Source organism: Eublepharis macularius, chromosome 14 (assembly GCF_028583425.1).
Source record: "Eublepharis macularius isolate TG4126 chromosome 14, MPM_Emac_v1.0, whole genome shotgun sequence".
Taxonomy (NCBI): Eukaryota; Metazoa; Chordata; class Lepidosauria; order Squamata; family Eublepharidae; genus Eublepharis; species Eublepharis macularius.
In genome coordinates this window covers 61764787-61783772 of record NC_072803.1, presented here as the reverse complement: position 1 = coordinate 61783772, position 18986 = coordinate 61764787, and the positions used below count along the sequence as shown (strand labels likewise).

The following is an 18986-nucleotide window of genomic DNA, read 5'->3' as shown; positions in this document are numbered from 1 at the left end:
CCCTGCTGCTCCTCTTCCCGTGAGCGGGCGCCATGGCGTGACGGCGACCGCAACGGTTCCCGCCCCACAACGGCCCCTTCTCCTTAGACGTCCGCCCCCCGCCCCCTCGTGACGTGGCCGACACTGTCCAATGCCGCGCGAGTGTGACGCCCAGACGCTCTCGAGCAGCCGTCTCTTGCAGCGAGTCGACAGGCGATTGGTCCCCTGCCGGCCACGTCAGCGTCGCGCCCCCCTCCAACTTACTGTAAAGGCAGCCCGAAACTGACCGCGAAGACAGCCGTTGACGATCGTTTGTTGCTCCCGAGCCCAGCAAAGGACACCCAGAACGGCCAACCGCAACATGGACTCCACCGCGCCTCCCGAACCCGCAAGCAGTCTGCCTCTCTTGATCACCCTCAGCACCAGCCCCACGTCCTGCACCGGTGCCGGACTCTCGGTGGTCCCGGCGGCCCGAGGCAAGAAGGCAAAGGCCGCCCCCTGGTCTGACGAGGAAACGAGAGCCCTCATCCAGATTTGGGGGGACGACGCTGTGCAGAGCAGGCTTTCCGCAAGCTACAGGAATGTGAGCCAGTTCCAGTGGATCGCGAACGAGATGGCGGCCAGGGGTTTCCCCAGGGACTGGGAGCAGTGTCGTGAGCGGGCGAAGACTCTGAGAAGGGGCTACAAGGAGTGTGTGGACGGGAACAGTCGTTCGGGACACGGGCGGAGGGTTTGGCCCTTCTTTGAGGAACTGAACCGGTTCCTGCGGCTGGAGCAGGATCTGGTGGTGCCACGGGTGATGGGCACTGGCGTCCCCCCAACCGTCGTTGACCGGCGTCGACGTTCGGCCAGAGCCACTGAGGGGGAACCGGAGGGGGATACCGACAATGTGGCCGGCGTTGGAACGGAGGACACCGAGGACACCTTCGAGGAGCCCGCCGGCGATTGCCTCCCAGAACGATCTGTGGCAGCAGCGGCCGGCGACCACTCCGCGGCAGAGACCGTCGGTGAGTAATGTCCCGTGGGCAGTTGTGCGGTCGGGAATGCGGGGTGCCTGCGGGAGGGAGGCCCCCATCTAACACCGTCTCCCTCGTTCTTCACACGCTACCCAGCCGACACCACGGCCGCCGGGACACGCCGTCTGTCTCCGGCGGAGCGAATGTCGAACCTCCGACTTCGGCGCCGGGAGCGCCCGCGCAACGAGGCGATCGTGTGCATGGAGGCGACTCGGCGTGCGGTGGAGAAAATATCGTCGGAGCTGACCGCTGTGGGGCGGATTTCGGACGCATAAGGGTGGGAGCTTGGGCGGTGGGAGACGCCGGCCTTTCGAGAGATCCGGCCGGGGAGGGGTGGCGGCCAGTTGTGCCGGTCACGGTCCACGGGGGTTGGTTGGGGGGCGGTTGCTTGTTATCCAGCACCACCCTCGTTGACTTGTGCTCCAGCACTTCTAATGTTCGCTTGAATTGAGTGCACCATGTTTTTTTTCCTGAATAAAGACACTTTCACGACCGCTTTGCTTGTCTTTTTAGCAAACACTGGGGATTGGTAAAGGGGAACAAGTTTTTCCTCCCTTTTACATTCACTTCGCCCCACCCCAAACTACGCTGCCTCACCTCCTTCTGCAAGGAAGCGCGCCCTCCCCCCCCCATTCCCTGCCCATTTTATCAGAAAACAATACATGTAAAGTTATGTTTCCTACTTCGCCGAGGGAACGGCCCCCTTCCCGGCCATGACATAAGCCCGAATAGACCCGTTGCCCTTGGCGGGGCACCGCGGCCAGTGAACAAGTCGCCCGCTCACTGTCATCGGTGCTCCGCGTTCGAATCCGCAGTGCACACACGTGGATGATCGCAACATTCAAGCAGTCATCCACGCGTGTGCACTTTTATCAGTCGCCACCCTGCACCGTGACGGCCCCCCCCCCCGGGCCAGTGAGGGAACGCGGTTGGGAGAATAAAGAGCAAGCACACACACCGACCCCCAAAAGCCCCATCACGGGGTGATGTGATGGCTTCCTCGGGCTCATTGCCCATTGGCTCCTTTCCCGTTTATTTGCCCAATGGTTGCCACTTTTAAGCTGCAGGAAACATTTTTGGTTCACTTCATTCCCGCCCCCAAATTCCCGGCAATCCAAACAAATGTTTTGCAGACCCTCCCACCCCCCCAAACCGATTGGACCTTTCCCCCCGAGGCCACGCCCCCCCATTCCCCGGGGTCTCTGTTGGCCGAGGCCGCCCCCCCCTTACAGGGCGAGAGATAAGTCCGAATAGCACCAGCTACCCTTAGCGGGGCCCCACAGGCAGTGCGCACGGCGCTCGCCCACTGCCTATGGCGCCCCGCGTTCGAACCCGGTGTGCGCATACGTGGGCGATTGGAGTACTGATCAACCGACCGCGCATGCGCATTTTGTCCTTTTCCCCACCCAGGCACCCACCCAGTCCCACGAGCCCCCCCTTTCCTGACGGAGGTCCACCCATGCCCCCCCCTGGTGCCCAGCTTGGCCCTAGAGGAGAAAAGAGCAAGCTTGCAAGCCGCGTGTCCCGTTCCACAAACATGCAGGCTGCATTGCCGCACCCCTCGCTATGGGTGCTATGTGTGCCCCCTCTGCCAGGCACCCACCCAGTAGGCCTCAAAGGAGAAGGGAGCAAGCCTGCATGCCAAAGATGGGTGCTATGTGTGCCCTCTCTGCCTGGCAAGAGCCAGTAGGCCTCAAAGGAGAAGGGAGCAAGCCTGCATGCCAAAGATGGGTGCTATGTGTGCCCCCTCTGCCTGGCAAGAGCCACCTGAAGGCTTCCCCCGCCCCTTTTCCCTCTCAGCTTGGGACATGTCCAGGCACGCTTCTCGCCCGTCCCACGCCAGGCACCCACCCAGTAGGCCTCAAAGGAGAAGGGAGCAAGCCTGCATGCCAAAGATGGGTGCCATGTGTGCCCTCTCTGCCTGGCAAGAGCCAGTAGGCCTCAAAGGAGAAGGGAGCAAGCCTGCATGCCAAAGATGGGTGCTATGTGTGCCCCCTCTGCCTGGCAAGAGCCACCTGAAGGCTTCCCCAGCCCCTTGTCCCTCTCAGCTCGGGACATGTCCAGGCACGCTTCTCGCCCGTCCCACGCCAGGCACCCACCCAGTAGGCCTCAAAGGAGAAGGGAGCAAGCCTGCATGCCAAAGATGGGTGCCATGTGTGCCCTCTCTGCCTGGCAAGAGCCAGTAGGCCTCAAAGGAGAAGGGAGCAAGCCTGCATGCCAAAGATGGGTGCTATGTGTGCCCCCTCTGCCTGGCAAGAGCCACCTGAAGGCTTCCCCAGCCCCTTGTCCCTCTCAGCTCGGGACATGTCCAGGCACGCTTCTCGCCCGTCCCACGCCAGGCACCCACCCAGTAGGCCTCAAAGGAGAAGGGAGCAAGCCTGCATGCCAAAGATGGGTGCCATGTGTGCCCTCTCTGCCTGGCAAGAGCCAGTAGGCCTCAAAGGAGAAGGGAGCAAGCCTGCATGCCAAAGATGGGTGCTATGTGTGCCCCCTCTGCCTGGCAAGAGCCACCTGAAGGCTTCCCCAGCCCCTTGTCCCTCTCAGCTCGGGACATGTCCAGGCACGCTTCTCGCCCGTCCCACGCCAGGCACCCACCCAGTAGGCCTCAAAGGAGAAGGGAGCAAGCCTGCATGCCAAAGATGGGTGCTATGTGTGCCCTCTCTGCCTGGCAAGAGCCAGTAGGCCTCAAAGGAGAAGGGAGCAAGCCTGCATGCCAAAGATGGGTGCTATGTGTGCCCCCTCTGCCTGGCAAGAGCCACCTGAAGGCTTCCCCAGCCCCTTGTCCCTCTCAGCTTGGGACATGTCCAGGCACGCTTCTCGCCCGTCCCACGCCAGGCACCCACCCAGTAGGCCTCAAAGGAGAAGGGAGCAAGCCTGCATGCCAAAGATGGGTGCTATGTGTGCCCTCTCTGCCTGGCAAGAGCCAGTAGGCCTCAAAGGAGAAGGGAGCAAGCCTGCATGCCAAAGATGGGTGCTATGTGTGCCCTCTCTGCCTGGCAAGAGCCAGTAGGCCTCAAAGGAGAAGGGAGCAAGCCTGCATGCCAAAGATGGGTGCTATGTGTGCCCCCTCTGCCTGGCAAGAGCCACCTGAAGGCTTCCCCAGCCCCTTGTCCCTCTCAGCTTGGGACATGTCCAGGCACGCTTCTCGCCCGTCCCACGCCAGGCACCCACCCAGTAGGCCTCAAAGGAGAAGGGAGCAAGCCTGCATGCCAAAGATGGGTGCTATGTGTGCCCTCTCTGCCTGGCAAGAGCCAGTAGGCCTCAAAGGAGAAGGGAGCAAGCCTGCATGCCAAAGATGGGTGCTATGTGTGCCCCCTCTGCCTGGCAAGAGCCACCTGAAGGCTTCCCCAGCCCCTTGTCCCTCTCAGCTTGGGACATGTCCAGGCACGCTTCTCGCCCGTCCCACGCCAGGCACCCACCCAGTAGGCCTCAAAGGAGAAGGGAGCAAGCCTGCATGCCAAAGATGGGTGCTATGTGTGCCCTCTCTGCCTGGCAAGAGCCAGTAGGCCTCAAAGGAGAAGGGAGCAAGCCTGCATGCCAAAGATGGGTGCTATGTGTGCCCTCTCTGCCTGGCAAGAGCCAGTAGGCCTCAAAGGAGAAGGGAGCAAGCCTGCATGCCAAAGATGGGTGCTATGTGTGCCCCCTCTGCCTGGCAAGAGCCACCTGAAGGCTTCCCCAGCCCCTTGTCCCTCTCAGCTTGGGACATGTCCAGGCACGCTTCTCGCCCGTCCCACGCCAGGCACCCACCCAGTAGGCCTCAAAGGAGAAGGGAGCAAGCCTGCATGCCAAAGATGGGTGCCATGTGTGCCCTCTCTGCCTGGCAAGAGCCAGTAGGCCTCAAAGGAGAAGGGAGCAAGCCTGCATGCCAAAGATGGGTGCTATGTGTGCCCCCTCTGCCTGGCAAGAGCCACCTGAAGGCTTCCCCAGCCCCTTGTCCCTCTCAGCTCGGGACATGTCCAGGCACGCGCAGGGTAGTGTGGCCCCTGGAGGTGGGGGGTGGGGGGGTCTCCTCACGAAACGACTGTAAACAGGGATACAAGAAACATTTATTTACAACGCAACCGTGCTTGAACAAACCCCAATCACAGCAGGCTCTCTTTATGAGTGTGCACCGTCACCCGCCCCCCCCTCCCCAGCAGTGTGGCCATGTCCCGGCGCATGTCCTGGACCGCTTGACCAATAGCCGTGATCTCCTCCGCCATCCTGGTCACCGCCGCCTCGGTTCGGTTCACTGCAGGAGAGAGCACAATGAGAGCCACGCACCCGCCATCCCGGCAGCTCACCCCATCTCCAGTAATGGGTTCCCTCCCCCCCCACCTGTCTCCATTGGGGAAACATAGGACAATGGATCTTGCCGGCACGGTGATCAATACCGCGGCCACCACATAGCCACAGATCTTCGCCGTCGCCAGTGGCCCAAAACCCTGATGGCCCACCCGCCTCTCGAAGCAGAAATGGCACCCCGCTTACACACTCTGAGGCAGGCCTCCACCGCGACCTGCCCACGCACTGCTATGGGCACAGCCTCCCGCTCCAGCTCTGCCCTGCGCCCCTCCTCCCGCGAAGTCCCCGCGCTGGAACCGGATGAGTCTGTGCCGGTACAAAACGTTATGTGTTCAGGGATTTCAAGGGCGGGCAAAAGATTCACTTCTGCCAATGCCAGGCCCATCAAGCGCCCTGGCCGCGGCAGGGGGGGAGCCCTCCCCCGCCCTCATCCGCACATCCGTGTCACACCTGCAGACCCACCTTGCTCCATGGTTGTGGCGGACTCAGGGCGGATCGGGCTATCCGCCACCACTCCGGTGGGCGATGATGGCGGCGCACGGAGGACAACCGCGCCCGGCACCTCCTCCGCCTCCTCTCCACTGGTCACGGATATGATCTCTGCCCCGTGCTCCTCCCCTGCAGAAGAGCAAACAGTCAAGACACAGAGCTCCAGCGCCGCGCTCCCCTGGCCCGCCAAGCCGGCGCACCGCGCACTTTTTTGTCCCCCACCGGCAAAGGGGGCGTGCGAAGAAAGTCAGGGCCGGCGCAAAGCGCGCAAAGCGGAAAAGCTGCTCACCTCTCGGCTGCTGTCCCGCCGCCGCCAACCGTTCAGACTCCTCCTGAAGGCGCTCCATTGCGCGGTGGTGTGGCGGTGGTCGGAGCTGACCCCCCTGGCGCCAGCGCAGGAAGCGGTCCCGGAGCTGGCGGAACTTCCCACGGCATTCCTGTGGCGAGCGCGCGACGCCCGACACCGCCAGGCCGCGGGAGAGCGCCTCCCAGGCGTGCGGTGCACGTGCCCGCGCCCCGCGCATGAGCTCCCCCGCGTAGCCCATGCGCAGGATCGCTGTGAGCAGCATGTGGACCTCGAACCGACGCCAGGGGCTGCGCGCTCGGACACGAGGCGGCATCGCTCCACGCTGTGCGGCGCGCTCGCGTCTGGAAGGACTGTTATATCCCCTCGGCGAACGGTCCACAGCCACACTCCACGCACCCCGAGGGGATGCGGAACACATCAATCATCACGAGGCGCCCCGATTCGGCAACCCCAAGATCCGCCCCCACCACAAAGAAAGGTGGATTGGACCATCCAGGGAATTGAATGTCAGCAAAATGTTCATTGGGCGGACATGCAGGCGGGGAGCCGGCCCTCAAGACGTAACAGAATCGGCGGGCACAGGACCGGGGAGCCCAGTCCTTCAGGCCAGAGACGCCAACAGGTGTCTGCACAGCCGTGGGTCCTGCACACATGCGGCCAGTCAGCGTGTGGCGGGCTCTGGTCATGCCGGGTGCAGGACCTGCCCGCTGCTCTTGGGGCTGGCACCCCGCGTCACTTCGAACAGCCCTTTCAGCAAACCCCAACAAGCGTCGGCAAACCCGGACAGCGCGCATAGAGTGCTATGACGCGATGCCAACTTATAGTGACGATCAATGCATGACGCCACCTGCCGGCCACTTCAGGTGCAGCAACTGATGGCCTATTTCTCGGCCATTTTCCTGTGAGCATGCGCCAAGGGAAGCGCGTCACAGAAGTACAGCCGAGAACCCGTGGACGGTCGACCGCGAACGCGTGTAGGGGGGGTGCCGAAACACACGGGCAGCACGTGAACAGCAAAACCCGCTGGAGACACGTGTAAGTGCAATCGCGTGGACGGCACGTGAAATGCGTCACGTCTGTTTCGGCTCTCAGGCAAGAGATCCAGAGGAGTTAGTCTGTGTTAGTCTGTTGCTGCAAAATAATAAAGAATCCAGTAGCACGTTTAAGACTAACAAACTTCTGTAGATGCATCTGACGAAGACAGCTGTGGTTCTCGAAAGCTTACGCTACAATAAAATGTGTTAGTCTTAAAGATGCTACTGGACTCTTTACTATTTTTTAATCTCTGGCAAGTTTCACATAGTGTGAAAAGATAAGATAGCGGGCGTCTCATCCATGCTTCCCCATTCCTTTAGTAGGGAGTAGCCTTTATCTGCATTCTGATTATTACTACAGGCAGGAAGCAGGTGGTTAAGCCTCAATGAATGAGGATGCCTGAGTGGGAGGAGGAGAAAGGGCAAGGGGAGGAAGTGGGGGGGGGGGGGAGTGGCCTTGAAGTACCATGTGCGAGATGGCATGCTTGATGATCGGTGTCTTGTGCAGCTGTTGAAGGCACAGAGCCTCTTTGAGGAAAGGGGGCAATTCTCACTCCCCCTTAATATGTGCAGAAATAGCTGGAGAGAGGGTCCTCTCCTAACGGGGTGGCCAACTGTCCAGCAGCCCAGCCTGCTCTTGTGGTTTTAGAATTGGCTCATGGTGCCAAACTGAGTGGTGAAGCACTTCTGCCGGCACGTAGGTGAGCCTCCATTGCCTGTTAATTTCTGTTATATGTGTCCTAGATCCAGAGGAGTTAGCCGTGCTAGTCTATAGTTGCAAAATAGTAGAGTCCAGTAGCACCTTTAAGACTAACCAACTTTATTGTAGCATGAGCTTTCAAGAGCCACAGCTCTCTTCGTCAGATGCATCGTCAGCTTTCAAGAACCACAGCTCTCTTTGTCAGATGCATCATCAGCTTTCAAGAACCACAGCTCTCTTCGTCAGATGCATGCATGTGATGAAGAGAGCTGTGGTTCTCGAAAGCTTATGCTACAATAAAGTTGGTTAGTCTTAAAGGTGCTACTGGACTCTTTACTATGTTATGTGTGTGTGTGTGTAAAGTGCCATCAAGTCACAACTGACTTATATTGACTCCAGCAGGGGGCTTTCAAGATAGCAGGAGTCTCAAGCACCCTTAAAGTGGCATTCCATTCTCCAAAACATGAACTATTTTGAGTGGCCATAACAAGGTTGATGCTTTATAGTGGTAAAAGCTTCCTAATTAAATTGCTTTGTATATATTTAAATTTTTTCTGCTTTACATTGCCATGAGAATAATGTCCCTCATTAACATATGGCTATATGCATGTACAGATTTAACAACACTTGTTTTTTCTTTCTTTCTGGAGTCCTCCACTGTAGTTCTATGAGTAGGAACTCGTATGTGCCTTCAAGTTGCAACCGACTCATGGCGACTCCAGGAAGGGGCTTTCAAGGTAAGCAAGAAGCAGAGGTGGTTTGCCGTTGCCTTCCTCTGCAGAGTCTTCCTCAGTGGTTACCCTCACCCATTCAAGTACCGATCCTGCTTAGCTTCCAAGATCTGATGAGAATGGGCTATACCATGTCGCCTTCCCTCCCTCATTCTACGTATTAGAGCCCTGGTAAAAAAAAGATGGCAAGAAGCACCCCCCACCCCGCCGCTGCCTTGCCCACTCAATCAAGGCAGAGAAAAACATTCTGGCTTGCACTTTATCTCAGAGTGGGGGGGACAACACAGACAAGGAACAGCTGGAAGGGGCACGTCCACTGCAGTGGTCGAGGGAACCTCACAGAAGGCTTTTTATTGATTCTCTTCTACCTCACTCCTCCTCTAAGGAGCTCAGGGCAGTGTACAAGGGTTTCCTTTCCTCCAAGTTTATCCTTACAACAACCCTGTGAGGTAGGTTAGGTTGAAAGTCACTCGGTTAGCTTTGTGGCTGAGAGTCTTTCTACACAAGACATCTTACACTGGGATGCTCAAGTGAAAGATCTTACGCTTGTTCTCCCATTGTGGAGACACATACTCTGCTAGGGAGACAGAGTACACTTGAATATAAGACTACACAGAAGGTAAGTCACTTGAGCATCCCTGTGTAAGAGTCTCTCTATACGCTCAAGTGTAGAGAGATGCAATGTTAGTCGAGAAGTGTAGTTTAAAAAGACAGAGCCAAATGCTCTGTCAATTTCACCTCTCTACAGAGCCTACAAAGATCACTCCTCAGAGGGTTTGTTAATTTCCTCTGTGCTTGACAGAGCCTTGGGGGAGGCAAAGAGGAAATTAACAAGCCCTCTGAGGAGCCATCTTTGCATTCGGCTCTGTCTTTTTAAACTATTCTTCCCGGCTAGCATTGCATCTTGCTCCACTTGAGTGTTCTCGTGTGAGAGGTCTTGTGTAGAGAGGCTCTACAATGTCTTGTGTAGAGACGCTCTGAGTGGGGACCTGAAGGTGGGTCTCTCTGGTGCTAGTCTGGATGGCTCTCCATCCAGTGAAATATGTGGCAGCAATCTAGTGCTGTTTGGAAAATAAAGTGCAGCTTCGCTTAAGGGAATGGAGATTCTACTTCTGAGCAGGAGCAGTTTCTAAATTATTCTACGTTTGCTGTAACAAGTTATCACAACCCCATTGGGGGGAGCAATTTAGAGACGACACATAATTTATGATACACATGCTTTCTGGGTTACTGGCAAAAATGAGGAGGAGCGACACCTTAAAGACTACTAAATGCCGTGTTACCACAGTGCTGGTTAATAAATTCAAGACCAGTTGTTAAATTCTAATCCAGCAGTTTCTCACTTGAAGTCTCCTTTTGAAGTTCCTTTGCTGAAGAAAGGGGACTTCCAGGTCAGCAACCAGCGTGTGTCCTGAGAGGGGGTTATGGTCATTCCTATCGGGGTGTGTGTGTGTTTGAAGCAGAAAAAATGGTGGAGAGAAGGGAGTGTATTGCATCTCCCCCTCCCCCCAGTTTCCCCTCTCCCAACTGATTTCCAGTCTGTATACATTTTTATTCTGCTCTTTCTCCAAGGAGCTTGGGAAGGCATTTTATCCCTATGAAAGTCTTCTGAGGTAGGTGAGGGGAAGAGGGAGTCACTGACCTGCAGTCAGAAAAGATGTAGCCAATTGTACTGGCCCGTGCCAAACAAAACACAACATCCGGGCCATGCCTTCATTAGGTCTAACCCAAATGACAAAACTCGGCACAATGTTTTGGTTGGCCCGAATAAAGACGTGTCATGGATGTTGTGTTTTGCTTTGGCCTAAAGTCACCGGGTGAACTAGGCTCAGTACGGCCGAACCAGGGCCTTCCAGGTCCTTCGCCAACACTCTAACCACTACACCACACTGTCTCTCTCAGAACCTGCCTGGGGGAGGCACATTGTCTGGAGGAATTAAAAGGCTGTGTCTTCTCCACCCATTCGACCCTTCCTTTCACATGGCATGCCTGGACTCGAGACTAAATGAACAAGAGAAGCCACGGCTGTCTCATTTCCCGTTTTTCTCTTGAAAAGACACAAGGGGGATTTCCAGGCTGTGACCTGGTAACACTTCCAGGTTTCCTGTGTGCTTCAGTTCCACTGGCTACGGAGGAATCTAGAAGCACGGTCCTTTCTCTGGATCGCTGTCACTCCTTGCGTGATGAAAACGGAGTCTTAAAGTTTGCAGTGCTCCTTATGCTTTCCAATGAGTAAATGCCATTGAGCTCATTGGGGCTCATTTCTAAGGAAATGTACCAGGGCCTGGACTGCAGGCTTTCTAAGGTGACATGGCTAATTAAGGTCCAAATCTCACTGTCCACTCCTGGCCACCCACGATCAATTCTGCTTTCCTACTGTTGCCGACTGGCTGCACACAGCTGCTGCCAGGATCCCAAGCCGGCCAAACAGCCTTCTCCAAAACTAGTTGCCCAGACACCTTTTTCCATGACCTTTGGAGAGGTAAACAGCAGCCCTTCCAGAAAAGCAGTAAGAGTTATGAAGTCCCAGATCTCTCAGGATATCTTTCATTAACCCCCACCCCCTTTAAAAGCACCTTCTTCCACCCCTTGTGAGTTGACACCAAAGTTAAATCTGCTGATTATGTAACTTTGAAAGGCAGCTGAGTTGAGCGGGGTTTGGAAACCTGCTTATTGCATCACGGAAGCCTATGAGATTTCACAAGCCACGGCTACAGAAGCAAATCGAAGAAGGTAGACGTTTGCTGTTCTCTCCCAGTTTTCTCCCCTAACCTGCTCCTCCTCTTAGAGCCGAGCTATAAGTGACGAATTACACTTGAATGGCAAGTGAACAGACTCACGCGTATTCCTCCCTGTTCACTTGCGCGCCACTTGCACTCCACTCGATCAGTACGGGAGAGCAGACACTCAAACCTGACCCCGTAGACTCCAGGGATGTGATAGAGTGGAGCGCAAGTGGAGCGCAAGTAAACATGGAGGAATACACGTGAGTCTATTCACTTGCCATTCAAATGTAATTCGTCACTTGTAGCTTGGCCCTTATTCTCTCTATGGAAGCAATGTTGAGCCCGTGTGAGGAACTAGATTCCCAAAGGGAGAGCAGACCCTGAAACCTGACCCCGTAGACTCAAAAGCCATTTCCTCATGCCCTTCCAGGGACGTCCTACTCACGGAACACTGGCAACATCTCCATTTGCAAAATGGTTGTGGGGCATTTTTGGCACCTTTTCTGGGAAAGTGCGGTCCCAAAAAGAGGCGCAGAAAAAATGGAAGCCGAAAAGCCTGCAACCGTTTTGCAAATGGAGACGTCTGGATTCCTGGGGGAAAGCCGCCAGCGTTCCGTGAGTGGGCTGTCCTTATAAGGGCGTGTGGAAATGGCCTACATCACACCATTGCCTTCCACATTCATGGGAGTGGCTGGCATTTTTCTGGTCCTTCTACGCTTGGCACACGGAGAAGGTAAGAGATGCAATTCCTGGTATCATCTCTGCCATGAAACTTAGGGCCAAGCTACACATGACGAATGACACTTGAACAGCAAGTGTATTTCTCCCTGTTCACTTGCCCTCCACTCAATCCACTTGCCGTTCAAGTGTCATTCGTCATGTGTAGCTTGGCCCTGAGTGGTCTCACAGAAGCCCATTTTTTTTAAACTTCAACTTCATCTCCAATATAAGGATAACACTGACTTATCTTGCAAGATTGTCTTCAAGACCGCCGACGTAACATACACAAAGCTCTTCATCGGAACTTCCATGTGCACCATACAGAAGTTAATTATTACTCTTCACTCAGTGTTAGCATAGATTAGGATCTTTCAGCTATTGCCACAAGATCACAGCTTTGCATTCAATAAGCTGGTCACTTCCAGCCCCTTGGCTAGTAATCTCAACAAGATCTCCCTTTTATTACCTATGTTTTCAAAGACAGGCTCTTGTGACGTGAACAGCAAGCACCTACTGAGCAGTTCAGCTCACCACGGTAAGTCCATGCTGAAGAGGGGGGTAGCTGACAAGGGCGTAGACAGGAAACAAAGGGGGGAAGTTTAATCACACCACTTCTGAGTATAAGAATCTCTGCCAGGGTCACATTCACAAAATGCGGCAAAATCGTCCTGTGAGCAGGCGAGCAAGCGGCCGTTACCCTGCATGGCAAAACAGAGTCTTGTGGCACCTGAAAGGCAGGGCTGGATCGAAGGGGAGGGCAGGGGGGGTAATCTGCCCCCGGCACCGCCAAAGAGGGGGCGCTGGGCGCAGCTGCCAGCCCTGGGAGCGCACGAGTGGCAGGACAGGGGCGCGCTTGCCGCGCACCCCATCTTGCGGGGCAGGCAAAAGGCAGCGTGGGAGGCTGCCCGCACCATTCGCCTGCCCCACAGGACAGGGGGCACGCGGCAAGCCTGCTGCCCCCTGTCCTGTGGGGCAGGCGAATGGTGCGGGCGGCCTCCCAGCCACTCGCGCTGCTGCCGCCAGCTCCGCAGTGCGCCGGGACAGCCGGCTTGCCGCAAGGCAGCACGTGCCGTGCCGTGTGATGACGTCACAGAAGTGACATCATCACACAGCGCCAGGAGCATGCACCTGCTGTGTGCATGAACGAGTGGCCAGTCTTCGGTTGCCCTGGGCGCCAGCAACCATAGATCCAGCACTACTGAAAGGCTAACATTTATTGTGGAGGACCATTGGTGGATTAGACTCACTTCACTGGGTGCATGCAGTTGGCAGATGTAAATACACACATGCCCTTATGCGCACTGAGATCAAGGGGGAACAGTAACCAGTGGTGAGCTCCTATGGCAAGAAAAGACACGATGTGCAGTCCATGCCCTCAGGAGTGTCCAGAAAGCATGTCAATCTTTTGAAGGCCTTTTAATGCCCGCCCGCTGCCCCATTTCAACAGTGACAATACTCCTTGCCATAAATTTGTTTAACTCCCCCCTCCGCACCATGAAATATTTTATGGATGGCCCCTGGAAAGCAGAACTCCTCTCCCCATGAACGACATTGTGTCCCCCCCCCCAGCATTGTGTTCCCCCTCCGTTTCTTCCTCCAAATCACTTCTCAAAGCCCACCTTTTCCAGGAAGACCCTTAGGCTTAACCCCCAACTGGGCAGAAGCTGAAGTATGCATCACCACTCTTGTGTCTGTTCTGCCCCCCTCCCGTGTCTTCCATTCTCTAAGGCCCCAGGGCAGTGCCTCAGCTTTCTGTACATCCAGTACGATCTTTGTTGTGAGCCACTGTGATGTAGTGGACTGCAACCTAAGTGACCTGGGTTCAAATTCCCACTCTGCCACAGAAACTCACTGGGTGACCTTGGGCCAGCAGCATGTGTTCTGTGCGAGTAAGGGCCAAGCCGCAAGTGAGGAATGACACTTGAACGGCAAGTGGATTGAGTGGAGGGCAAGGGAACGGGGAGAAATACCCTTGCCGTTCAAGTGTCTTTTGTCACTTGTAGCTTGGCCCTAAAATGGAGGGTGCCTTGAGCTCTTTTGGACACGTTAGTCCCTGGAGGACTACCAACAATAGAAATCGTGGCATTTACAGAGTTGCCAGCCGGCCAGGGAAGAAGAACCACCCCGCAAGGTGCTGGGACGATGTGCAGAAGTTAGCAGGTGACGTTCTTTCGGACACGGACTCAGTCTTGAGACCGAATTACTCCTGGTCAGAGAGCGATTAAAGCCACAGGGGCTAGTTCAAAAGACAAGGAGGCCTGGACTGTCTAATTGTGGCCAGCAAATATAAATAGCTGACCCGAGACTCGCACGCACCTTGTTGATCTCCTCCAGCCTCCCCTCCTGCTTGGCTTTCAGTAATCCGTAGGCTTTCCCTCCTGCAGAAAGAGGGAAAAGAAGAGAGTAAGAACAACCAAAAGAGGATTACGCTCGGTACACGGCTTAAGCGTGCCAGTGAAAAAGAGGTGCCCTGTACAGTCTCACGGAGAGGAATACAGACCTTGATAGGTGTTATTGAGCATCAGGGACATGTCGGGGACCCCGGTGGTGCGGCTGGAGGGTCTGCAGAGCCTTCTCCCCTGGCTGGTAGTGTTTTTCTGCCCGAAGACGTGGAGAGCGCAACAGGCACTCGAGTGCTCAGGCTCCCAGCCCAGCCCCTGCTCTCTTGAATGAAGCCATTCATGAAGTGGGACTTGCAGGCGACTGACTGCCTCTGCTGGAAGAGAAGGCAACCAGTCAGCACCACCCAGCGGGGCCTCAACCTGTTCCAAGCGCTGACACAGTTAACCCCTTCCTTGTGTAGGCAGCTCAAGGGACCCAAGCTGGCTTGCTTGGATTAGGGTTGCCAACTGACCAGGGGGAAATGAGCTTCATGCAGTTTGCTCTTGAGCTCAGAACAGCAGCTGGGCTTTTGCAGAAATCAACCAGCAATGTTTTTTACAGCATGGGGGTCATGCTAAGGGAGGTCTGCTAAGGGAGCCACGGTAAAGGCACAGGAGCAGGGCCTGGTAGAAAAGTCGACAACCAACTTGGGCAGCTGAATTGTAGCATGCGGGCACAATGCTGTGGGTTTCTGTTCAGGTTACAAAGCACCCTGTGGCCTGAGCCCTACAGAATTAAGTATCTAGCTGTACAGTCTGATCCTTCACGTTTTCTCAGAAATAAATTCCACGGGCTTCAACACAGCACCCAAGTCAGTGTCTTTACAAATATAACATTCAGCTGCAATTCTAAACTCGCTCCCTGTGAAGCAAGCTGCGCTGTCCACATTGAAACTTCTTTCTAAATAGGAGGCTGATGTTGGTTCCCAGTTCCCATGTGGTACACCAAACTTTATTTGGGGGTTCAGAGCTTCTAAATTATCCTCAATATTTGTGGTTGGGTTTGCAAACTGGAAGTGTGAATAAGGAGCTGGGAACTGGGAACCAACTTCACCCTTCTTTTCGGAATAAAGCTGCTTAGAACCAGGCTGCCGGGATTAAATTAAAAATGCAAATTTCATCCAGTCTGACTATAAAGTGAGGATGATGAATACACCTTTCCCCAATTTTTTTTTTTGGGGGGGGGGGTTTCTACAAAGTGGGACATTTTATAGTATTTGGAAAGGATGGAATATGCCAAAACAGATAAAAAGGAAGATAAAATTGGCTTTTCTCCCCTAATGGTAGGGTGGCATTAATTTATTAAATTGTAAAATAGCTGATACAAAAAAAAACATTATGGGGGTTTGAAGAATATTTCAATTTTAATTAATTAAGCCATTAATAGCATTTGGAAAATAACTTAATTAGATTTGACACAGAAGGGAAAACCTCCTCTTCAATTTTGCTTAGTCTTAGGGCACTTCAGCCTCAGTGACACAATTAAAAATGGAAGAGAAGGACTCTGGGAATGTGCAGAGTGCATTGTCTCTTTCCCTCTGACAACCCAGCATGCCTGAAATTAGAGGAATGCTAAATTTTTGGGTTAAAAGATATGGTTCGCAGGCAGCTCCGAGGACCGAAAATGGAGGAACCATTTCATTTGAGAATTTAGCAGCAACCCGCTTGTATGGGCTCCAAATCCTGGAGACGGTGTGTTTGTGTGTGGAGGGAGGGTGTTGGTGGCAGGTGGGTTAATCCTCTTTATATGACTGCCAGCCAGATGAGAAAAATCCACTCTGCACATGGCCAGGTGCACTTCTGCCAACTCACAGCTTCGTCATATTATGTACGTCTCAGGGTCTGAGCCTTAACGTTCCTGGCCCTGGCATCGATTGAGCTGTGGGAGCAGCATTGGAATTAAGGGGGTGGGTGGGAAATGGGTCTGCAAAGCAGCACAATTCAGACTGTGTCTGACAAAGGGAGCTTAACTCTCGAAAGCTCATGCCCTCAAAATCTTGTTGGGCTTTAAGGTGCTACAGGACTTCGATCTGGCAATCCAGGCTGGAGAACCAGGGCAATCTTTCCGATCTGTGATGTGTTTTCCGAACATTTTCTTTGTCAGCTCTGCACTTTTGAGGTAAGTGAAAGATGGAGACCTTTTCTTGGGGGTTGGTTTTCACCACTGGAACTCCCTCCCCCCAGAGAGGACTCAACAGTCAAGCTTGAGGGCTTTACACGTATGTCGTATGAGCTTCTAGCTGGTTTCTGCTGGCTGTGATTCAGGAGGAATTAGGTCATCTGTTCGGAGGGCAGGGCATTCTCCATTGAAATGGGGATTTTATAGGGTCCACCCTGAAAGTTGGAGGGAGGGAGGGAGGGAGAGTGACCTTTGTTTTCATCCCCTCCACTATTGCAAACTCCCTGGGGCAAGGACCTGGCTTTGTTTGACTTATGAAGCTCTTTAAAGGTCCTGTCTGTGGGGCCATAAAAATAATTTAAAAAATAGAAAGCAAAAGGTTTTCAGCCCCTTGTTTCTTAAAAACTGCTTCCTAAAATCCCGGGGATCCAATCTGCTTCAAAGAATCTTGTTTTTATTATGATCTTTTTTTTAGTCAATGCAAAGAAACAATTCAAGTTTGGGCGAGTCCTTTCAGCAGCCCCCACCCAACTCAGCCGGGCCAAGGCTGTGAATCACAGTTTGGAAAAACCCAAAACACCGATTAGGAGTGACCTTCCTCCGGGTGTCAGGCAGGCGTCTTAGCCAGGGACAAGCGGCTGAGGCAGCTTCTCCACCCGCACGTACTTCAGTCTGGCCCTGGGAGATGAGTCAGCCTCTTACCTGTCGCCGTGGCTTTCTCTGGACCTGCAGTGGGCTGTGTGTGTGTGTGGTGGGGGAGATCTGGCTGTATTTTGAGCCCATCTATATTACCGGCTCCTGGACAGGATTTAGATCTTCAGGCTGAGGTTGCCTGAAACCTGTTTTGAGATGGGTACATATGTCAACTGTCCACGAATATTAATATTCACGTAGTATCCACTGCGTTGAAGTTTTCAGAGTGCTTCACGGACGTAAGGACAAGCAGCCTGCAAGCCGGGCCAGAATTATTATCCTTGAATTGCAAATAAGGGCTGTGGCCAGGCACAGCATTGAGGCGGCTGAGGTGAGATCCCCAAACCATCATCTTGGCTTGCAGCTCAGGCCTGGTTGACACATGCAGGAGAATGAGGTGACAGAGCCTCGAGATGGATAAATGCGCTGCACCACTTCAGACTGCAGGGGTGGGATTCTAGCTCTGAATAGCTGTGCTAGTCTGTAGTAGAAAAACAATAAAGAGTCCAGTAGCACCTTTAAGACTGACTAACCAACTTTATTGTAGCATAAGCTTCAAGAACCACAGCTTTCTTCGTCAGCTGCATCGTCAGCTTTCGAGAACCACAGCTCTCTTCATCAGATGCATCTGACAAAGAGAGCTGTGGTTCTCAAAAGCTGACGATGCATCTGACGAAGAAAGATGTGGTTCTCGAAAGCTGACGATGGATCTGATGAAGAGAGCTGTGGTTCTCGGAAGTTGACGATGCATCTGACAAAGAGAGCTGTGGTTCTTGAAAGCTGACAATGCATCTGATGAAGAGAGGTGTGGTTCTTGAAAGCTTATGCTATGATAAAGTTGGTTAATCTTAAAGGTGCTACTAGCTTTGAATAAAAATTCTGTGCAAACTGAAAACTAGCACAAGAGGGAGAAAAGCTCTGCCCCTTCTCGGTGCTTGCTGTGCTCTTTTATTTGCTGAGTTGCTTTTTTTTAATGTAAGGGACCATTCCTAAAGGCAGGGGTGGGCAATTGTTTTGGCTCGGGGGCCACTTTGTGGGAGCGGAGGTTAGCGGAGGGCCGCACCTTTTAAAATGATTGCATTCATTAGTTAACTTTGCATTTCAGAAAAGGTATAAATTGTATCATAAAAATCAATAAATATAAATTAAATATAATAGTGGTAGTTTTATTCAATTTATTTATTGTGCTAATTTCATATCATCTATAGCAGCAAGCGGATTTAATTTTAGAATCAGTTTAATGAGACAAAAGTAGGAATGAAGGAAATGAAGGAAATCTCGGTTCAAGGTGGATTTTTCTGTCTTGGCGGGCCACAAAAAACTCTGTAGCAGGCCGCATGTGGCCCGTGGGCCGCAATTTGCCCACCCCTGCCCACCTCTCTGCTGAAGTGGCCCAGGCCGTTCTACCAGCTCAGCATTCCACCGCCCCCTTTTCCAACAAGCTGTACTCTCTACTGCCGTACACTACTGTGCAGTAAATTAATCTCTGTATATGCTCAGAGGCATTCTCTTTTTAAATGACCTCTCAAGCACTGAGTTGAGCCCAGGCAGTAAAACAGTTGTTGAGGAAAGTTTTTTTAAAAATAAAAACAATCTTCCTTGGAGTATTCTTAAATTTCAAGAAAGGTTCACTGCAAAGAAATTTTCCAGCGGTTAAAAAAAAAAGCACCCACAAAGACTGCCAGGTGTCACATGGTGCGTAATTATACCAAATTCTGTGTGAAGGATTCTGTCTCTGTGGCCAGCAATATTGAGATGGTGGGACACAGAAATAAAACTGATGAACGGGGCATCATCATCATAACTA

General features: G+C 53.4%; 1 protein-coding gene across 2 annotated transcripts in view; it reads right to left on the bottom strand.

The window, feature by feature from the left end:
* AIF1L (allograft inflammatory factor 1 like) overlaps positions 1 to 14677 on the bottom strand; it is a 57217-nt gene extending 42540 nt beyond the window's left edge. Inside the window, exons 1-2 of one of the 2 annotated variants that reach the window (XM_054998015.1) lie at positions 14487 to 14677; positions 14303 to 14364 (exon numbers count right to left, since the gene is read on the bottom strand). In XM_054998015.1, coding sequence (XP_054853990.1) covers positions 14303 to 14364; positions 14487 to 14517 — 93 coding nt within the window. In that variant the 5' untranslated portion in view covers positions 14518 to 14677. The remainder of the gene's footprint in view (positions 1 to 14302; positions 14365 to 14486) is intronic. The other variant, XM_054998016.1, reaches the window with a different exon arrangement.
* Positions 14678 to 18986: the final 4309 nt, after the last annotated feature.